The sequence below is a fragment of the Corylus avellana genome, chromosome 8 (genome assembly GCF_965113065.1).
Source record: "Corylus avellana chromosome 8, dhCorAvel1.hap1.2, whole genome shotgun sequence".
NCBI lineage: Eukaryota > Viridiplantae > Streptophyta > Magnoliopsida > Fagales > Betulaceae > Corylus > Corylus avellana.
The window spans coordinates 9,340,544-9,348,683 of NC_142497.1; the positions used below are offsets into that span (position 1 = coordinate 9,340,544).

The 8,140-nt window shown below is 35.0% G+C and overlaps 1 protein-coding gene across 1 annotated transcript; it reads left to right on the forward strand.

Annotated features, from left to right (window-relative positions):
- Positions 1–1,760: 1,760 nt before the first annotated feature.
- LOC132163373 (short-chain dehydrogenase/reductase 1) lies at positions 1,761–4,394 on the forward strand. Its single transcript, XM_088518938.1, has 5 exons — positions 1,761–1,870; positions 1,977–2,220; positions 2,759–2,836; positions 2,918–3,103; positions 4,017–4,394. Exons 1-5 carry the CDS (start codon positions 1,839–1,841, stop codon positions 4,392–4,394), a joined length of 918 nt encoding a protein of 305 aa, XP_088375064.1. The 5' UTR covers positions 1,761–1,838.
- The last annotated feature ends 3,746 nt before the right edge of the window (positions 4,395–8,140 follow it).

Consider the following 8,140-nt stretch of genomic DNA (forward strand, 5'->3'; position numbering starts at 1 on the left):
TTACAAGGATGATTCTTTAAAACTTAGCATGTTAGCCGATTAAGATTGTACTAAAGTTATGTAAAACATATTATTACGTCCTATAGCTGACGTTTACGGCAACTTACTATCTTTCATGTATACAGGCCACTCTCTTTCTGTGACTCAAACTCATGACGTGGTGCTTAATTTTGATACCAAATTATTCAAATTTTAAGTAGAGCTCACTTTTAAAGACCGGCATGTTAGAGGAGAATATCAAAAACCTAATCAATATACACATGATTGAAATTGAACTTAATTATGATAATAACAAAATGTTAGTGTTGGTCAAGCACAAGCACCATCAAGGGACTAAAGGGGATTAGTTGCCATGACTTATTAGACTCTGCCGACTAGCAATAATAGAAGATCAAAATGTAGCTCGCATTATTAGTTCATCCTCCTTTTAGCATTCTTAATGAATTAGTCAAAGTTTAGCTAAAAGCCCACTTTATTATTTTAACTAGCCATTTTTTAAAAACAATGCACATTAAATTCTTTAAATATTTAGAGAAATGCTAAGGGTATTAATTCTTTTGTTAATAGATACTTACTAAACCGATGTGTATTTCATCTATTGAAGAAAATCAAAATAATTAATTAAGAAAAATATAACAAGTATCAATGAATGATTTACACATTAGTTTAGTAAGCCTCTGTTAGTAAAAGAGTTAGTACCCCTTGTATTTCTTAAATATTTATCTACTTTTTTTTTTTTTTTTCTCTTTTTTTTTTTAATAGTAGTTAGAAGGCATTCTTATGAAAATCCATCTGTCTTTTTAATTGCGTAATAATTCAACCTAGCTTCAAAATTTAAACCGGATCCTTGTGAAAATTCATTTAATTTTCGTAAAGAAAGAAAAACAAGATTCTCCGTTTGTTTCGGCGTAAAATAATTTATGAATTTTTTATTTTTTATTTTATTTTTATTTTATTGTGTTTGGTGCGACGGAAAATAATAGTCAACCGAAAATATTTTTTGTTTGACCGAAAATTCTTATTTAATTTTAGGAAAATAGTTTCTATTTTTGAAAACCGTAAATAATTTTTCAAGCTTGAGCATCTTATTCTGAAAATCGACAAATTTGGCTAGGACGCCGCTGGGACCCTACTAGGACCCGACCAAGACATTTTCGGGACCTAGTCAAGACCCCATCAAGACTCAATCGGGACTTGCCGAGACTTGATTGGGACTTGACTAAGACATCGTTAGAACCTGGTTAGGATACTACTAGCACCCCGCAAGGACCCACCTGAACCTGACTGAGACCCCGCCAAGACCTGGTTGGATTCAATGAGGACCTGGTTAGGACAATGTCGGGACCCCGCTGGGACCCGGTCGGGACTCAATTGACACATTGCCGGGAACCGTTTAAGACCCGATCGGGACCCTCTAGGACCCAATCAGGACACCGCTAGGACTCGGTCGGGACCCCGCTTGGACCTGACCAAGTCACCGTAAAAACTTGATCGAATCATTTTCGTAATTTAAAGTTTAATATGATTGAATTCGTACGCACCGAAAAATGTTTTTCAAACTCTTTTGGGATGATGCCATCTGTCCCACCATCCTCGCCATATTAACATATCTTAGTGCCCATCTTTAATAAAAAATAGCAATCCTCGTTTTCTACTCGAAATGATCAAATGACAGGTAAGTGGGAATAAAAAACAGAACCCACCACTGACCTGGGGATTTTTTTATTATTTTTTAATTATACGGTATCTGTTCTTATCAATTTAAGACCTGAGCAATTTGGTGGAAGATTACTGAGAGCTAAACAGGTCAACATATCTGTTCATCAAAGCATAGCAAAATGGAAAGCAATGGAAATCATACACCAGAAAGGTACATATATTTGTTCTTCAACAACTGCACAACTTTTTCTGGGAAAAAAAAAAGGCACATCATATCTTTTATGTTTTTTGTGCCCATTTGTGGGGATTTCTTACAGGTATGCGGTGGTTACAGGAGCAAACAAGGGGATTGGGCTTGAAACTGTGCGGCAACTTGCTTCCCAAGGCATAACGGTTGTGTTGACGGCTAGAGATGTGAAGAGGGGGATGGAGGCCACATCGAAGCTCCACCACTCTGGTTTGCCGAATGTTGTTTTCCATCAGCTGGATGTTTTGGATTCCGTCAGCATCCACAATTTGGCCAACTTCATCCGGGACAAATTTGGGAGGCTCGATATCTTGGTAAGTGTTAAAGTATTGATTTAACGATTAAATAAGCTTATCATATTTGTGGGATCCATTATTGACTTATGTAGGGTTCACATAAGTTTACAAATTTAATGGTTTATCTATTTTTAAGCTTTTGTCAAAATGCGTTTTTGGCAATTTTTAAGCTTTTTAAACCCTTAAAAGCGCTTTCAATTTTTTTTTACCAAACATGTATTTTTTTTTTCTTCAAACAGACTTTTGAATACTAAACTCACTTTTAGGCTCCTCAAACATACACCAAAACGGACCTTTAATTATAACATGAGATGAACTAAATTTGAAAAAAAATATTGATCCCTAACATTTCTCTTTAATTAAACTGGTCATATCCCTTGACCTTAATTCGCTAATTTGATGTTCGGTTCGTAGGTTATATAAAAAGTTGTCAAGAACGTGTTGAGATATGAATATAAAACCATATAATGATGGGGCAATGTTACAGTGTCGAGTAGTAATCAGATCGGGGTTTTTTTTTTTCAGTTGGAGTGCATTGATAATTTGACTTGTGCAGGTTAATAATGCTGGAGCTAGTGGACTCTTAGTTGATGAGGAAGGCCTAAGGGCATTAAACATAGATCCCACATGCTGGGTAAGTTCATAAAATTAATGCACTAAATTATTGATGCCTTTGTTGAGACGGGCACCCAATAACTATTTACAATTGATTCAGCTCTCAGGGGAGGCTTTCAGTTTGGCTCAAGGAGTGATTAAACAGACTTATGAGAAGGCAGAAGAATGCTTGAATATTAATTACTATGGTGTGAAAAAAGTCACGGAGGCTCTCCTCCCACTATTACAGCTTTCCCCTGCAGGAGCAAGGATTGTGAATGTGTCTTCTCTCAGAAGTGAGCTCAAGGTAAAAGCCACTCTTCCTCAAACTACTTATTGTTTATCCCTTTACAAAATGCCATAAGGTTTGCTGCATTTACCCATTTGTGCATAATATATGTTGGTAACCAGAACTATGGCCTCTTTTATCTTATGTTACAAGAAAAGTAAAATCTTGAAAAGGTCAAAATGATGGTGTAAGTTCATCTTCTATAATGTTCTAGCATGAGCTTGCTAAGAAAGAATGGATTGAGTCACTCATTCCAAAGAGAAGGGAAATTGGTAGTATCACTGCTAGAAGAAGAACGCTTAGATAGACACTGACAAAAACCGTGACCCCTTAATTTGCCTGGTTTTGGGCCAAACTCATTATTGAATTATAAAATAACACTAAATCTTAAAATATACAATGAAATACTAATAACCTAATTAATTAATAAAACCTAAATAAAACTAAGGACTCAATTTATTTATTTCTCTTTTTGCATCCAAATGAGCCACAGAATACCGGCCTATACTTAAATTTACCTCGGGCATAAATATAGGAGGAAATCATTTTCATTCAAGTTAGAGAATTACAGAATTTGATACAAACAAGGAGGCATGTATTACTAGGCATGTGGCACACCAAGTATTATCACCTACTATGAACACAACGATAGCTGAGGGTTCTTTCTTTTTCCTTGAATTTTTCTAGCCATTGGCTGATTGATTTCTTTCCCTTGTTGGTGCTAGCCGTTTGGGTGATTGATTGCTTTTCCTTTGTTGGTGTTATCCATTGCTTGGGTTAGTTGTTTCCCTGTGAGTTTGATTGCTCATTAGGCTCACTATTAATCATTGCTTAGGAAAGAAACACATTTGATCAATTATTTCTTTCAAATCCTTTCACCAAGCTGAATGTGTCACATAAGATTGTCTAACAGAAGCATCATTTTACGCAGACAATTCCAAGTGAGCATATAAGAAAAGAATTAGGCGACATCGAGACTCTAACCGAAGAGAAAGTGGATGCGGTTGTAAGAAGATTTCTGCATGACTTAAAAGAAAATGCTCTTGAAATCAATGGATGGACGTTGATGTCGCCTGCTTATAGCATCTCCAAGCAGACCCTCAATGCCTACACTAGAGTTCTTGCCAAGAAGTACCCTAACATGTGTATCAACTGCGTTCATCCCGGCTATGTCAAGACGGATATCAATTGGAACACAGGAATAATGAGTTTAGAAGAGGGGGCTAGAGGCTCTGTCATGCTCTCTCTTTTACCTGATGGAGGCCCTACAGGACGCTACTTTGATCGTACTGAAGTGGCTGAGTTTTGATTGAGGGTTTTGTTAGTCAGTTTACTGAAGTGTTTTTTTGTTTTTTTTGGTACTCCTATAAAAACAGATTATGATTGATGAATAAACAAATATTTTGTTTGAGGTGTGACTCATTTTCTCTTTGGTGGTGAGACTACCAAGACGAGCAAGTGAGATTATAAATTAAAAGGAGATTTAACTTTAGGGAAACATGCAAAATCAGGCTCTTTAGTTTATTTGATTTGCAATTAACTCCATAAGGTTTAGTCTTTACAGTCAAATTCTATTTACTGACTTAACAGATTCTGATAGCGTGAAACGTTAGAGCCAATAAAATTGTAGTACTTGTCTTATTTAAGTCAATGCCACACTAATGGAATATGTTAAATTAGTGAAAAAAATTTGACTGTATGAACTAAATTATTATTTTTTTTTTGACATAACTCAAAGACCTTTGAGTTCATTTTGATACCACATAAAGCTAATTTTAAATCAAGTAAACCACAATGACTAATTTTATATTTTTTCCTTAACTTTATTTTCTACTGTTCTTGATCCCTGTTGCGTCACCACGTTATGCGTCAAATTTTTAGATCTCGGATAACAACTAGCTTTTTGTTTCTGCCGACAAACTTGGGGGACAAAAATAAATTTAGAAAAAATTGCTGCAAAATCAAGTCTTGTGGTTTGGTTTTTTATAGAATCAGTCACTTATTATTTTAATTTTATAAAATATATTCTTTTGGTTTGTTTCTATATAAAAATGTTCATTTTGTTAGCATTGGTAATATGAGTAATGCTATTCTTTATATTTATTTACCACACTTATTTCACATCGGTTGATACTGCAAGTTGATTTCTCATGTCAACCACTTTAAAAACAAAAAGTGTTAATAACTTAAAACATGCCACATAAGGAAATGTGAAATGAGTGTGAAGACTAAAGAGTAGCATTACTCTCATAACAGAAGTTAATGCCACATGACCAAATAAATACATAAGAATTAATGATATATCAACATGTGGTAATCTAACATAAATTATAAATTTATATTACATAAAAAAGAAATAAAATTTAAATTTAAAATTAGAATATTTCTTACTGTAATAGCGTCCAACTGCATAACATCTAAGTGTGTTAACCACATCTCTATATCATATTTTGGACAACAATTCAAGACTACAATGTATTTTGTAAATATGCTCTTCAAATTTAGTTTCCATCATTACGATGATAATTTGAATTTTTTTTTTTGGAAACTTCAGTTTGCCGCCCCCCCCCCCCCCCGCGAACATGTAGCCGATTTGACAAACACCCCTTAAACTTTCAAAAATCACACCTAGGCCCCCTGAACTTTGGTTTGCTCTCATGTAAGACCCTTCTGTCTATCTGAGTCGTCAAACCCAAGCGTAATGACCCTCACATGATTTTCACGTGGTTTTTTTTACCACTGACTTACTCATTTTGCCCTCATAGTTACTAATCGAAATACCCAAACTACCCTCATTCGAAAAGGTATAAAATTAAACCTAAGTCTTCCAAATTGTCGAGTCCAAATTGCCAAACACTTCTATAAGGGACTGATCGTGCGAACCATCGTCTTCGTCGTCGGCGAACCATTCTAGTTGAAGTTTAGGTGTCGATTTGCAACGGTTTTGTCAGAAATACCATTTAAATAAGTTGGGATCCACGATAATCAAGTAAGTTTCTTTATCTCCAAAATATACATTTAGGGTTTGTATTAGAAATTTTCTGAAATTTGTGTTTGATTAACAATTTGTATTGGATGTTTGGGGGGGTTTTGCATGTAATGCCTCTGGAAGGGGTTTTGTGGAGTTTTTAGTTTAGGGTATTATTTATTTGAAGTGGGTCATATTCTCGTCGCTTTTGAAATTTGTTTAGTGTTTGTCAAACAATGCGTTAAAAGTTGTTATATGTTTATGGTTTAGGGTCGTTGGTTTTTTTCAAAGTTGTTGTTCTTTTGTCTGATCTAAGTGTGGTCCCCTAGCTTCAACTTGTGTTGGACATGTGATTAGCACTATGAGTTTTATACATTGAATAAAGTGGTCAAGTTGTCCCTTCTATTACCTGTTATTGTGTAGATCATGTTTGGTTGCTATCCTTAAAAGAGACAACTGTACTTAGTGTATTGGCAGAGAGGTTCACTTTTTTTTTGTGAAGTTGTTGTTTATGGTTTAGGGGTAATGTAGTCCTTTGGGTATAGGAAAAACGGGACCACACTGCATAATGTGCAGCAGAATGTAGTATTTAGATTTGGTTTTCAAATTATTAATTAAACCTTGTGGTTTGTTCATGGCTGCTATGAGTATAGTGGTAAGATGGAGAATTTTTTAAAACGGACAAAAAGTTGTGTTTGTGATTAAATGAACTATGATAAAATATATGCTTTGATTGGGTCCAGTTGTTGGCCATCAGTTATGATTGTGTTTTTTTACTTTGCTGAAATTGTTAGTTGGGTTGTTTTTACTTTGCTAAAATTATTAGTTTATGTTCTTTTTACAACAATGATTGATGAAGACATAAAAAAGTTTATTGCAAATGTCTGCTCATTGGTATATTTATAACTTTCTCATTGTGATTAAATGTATTAGAATAAAATACATGCTTTGATTGGGTCTAGTTGTTGGCCATCAGTTATGATTGTGTTGTTTTTTTACTTTGCTGAAATTGTTAGTTGGGTTGTTTTTACTTTGCTGAAATTGTATTCATTTTTTGTGATTGGAATTGTTTGGGGTATTGTATTAAACCACCTTCAATGTAATGAATATGACATGATACGCGATAGGTACACAATGTAAGATGTTTGAGGTGCTAATAGGCAATGTAAGATTAATTATGTTGGGGGCAATGTTAGTAATTATCCAGACCCATATGATGGAAACAAGTTAAAATTTATTGATATAGAGGATATGTGTAGTACATATGGGTATAGGTCTAGGGACCTTGTTTATTATAGTTTACCAAGATTGCCTTTAGACCAAGGCTTAAGACTTAAGTCATCTAACTACAACGTAAATGAAATGGTGGCAAAACATTTAGATCATTTTCTTTTAGTGTTGTATATAGTAAGCAGATGATGTAGTTGATGGAGATGAAGATGAGGATTCAGAGTATAAGAGGAAATTTGTGTTTAGGAAGGATGCCTTCTGGGATTCAGTGCTTAGTGATGATATAGATTGTATTAATTCTGATGGGGATAGCATTCATCCTAGTGGGGACATTGATGAGGGGGTTGGAAATGCATAAGGGGTTGTTCAAGAGGCAGATGTGGAAGGGGATGTTAGGGATGTTGTTGGGGAGGGTGATGCTGTGGAAGGTGATGCTGGGGAGGGTGGGGAAAAGTGTGATGGTAGTGTGTAGAAGTATGATAGTGATCAGCTAGAATTACCACATTCTAGTGGTGATGATAGTACAGTGCACTCAACCTGTAGGGATGTAACCAAAAGAGTCACTTTTGATCCTACTGATATGAAGAATCCAACATTGCTTGTAGGGAATACATTTTAGAATGCAACTGAATTTAGAAAAGTTGTGAGACAATACAATATTATTAGAGGGAAGGATTTGAAATTCAAGAAAAATGAAAAGAAGAGGATTGTGATTGTTTGCAAAGATATAAGGTGCAAGTATAGGGTGTATGGGAGGCAATTGAAGAATGGGATGACATTCATTTTTGTATCCCTAAGGCCCAAACATAGCTGCACTAGAAAGTACCAAAATCATATGGTCACTTCAAGTTGGATTG

Bases quoted from the DNA above. Each gene is read 5' to 3' on its own strand.
- LOC132163373 (XM_088518938.1), top strand. From the start codon at position 1,839: ATGGAAAGCAATGGAAATCATACACCAGAAAG. The intron at 1,871-1,976 runs GTACATATATTT...GATTTCTTACAG, and splicing joins GGAAATCATACACCAGAAAG to GTATGCGGTGGTTACAGGAG. The intron at 2,221-2,758 runs GTAAGTGTTAAA...TGACTTGTGCAG, and splicing joins TTGGGAGGCTCGATATCTTG to GTTAATAATGCTGGAGCTAG.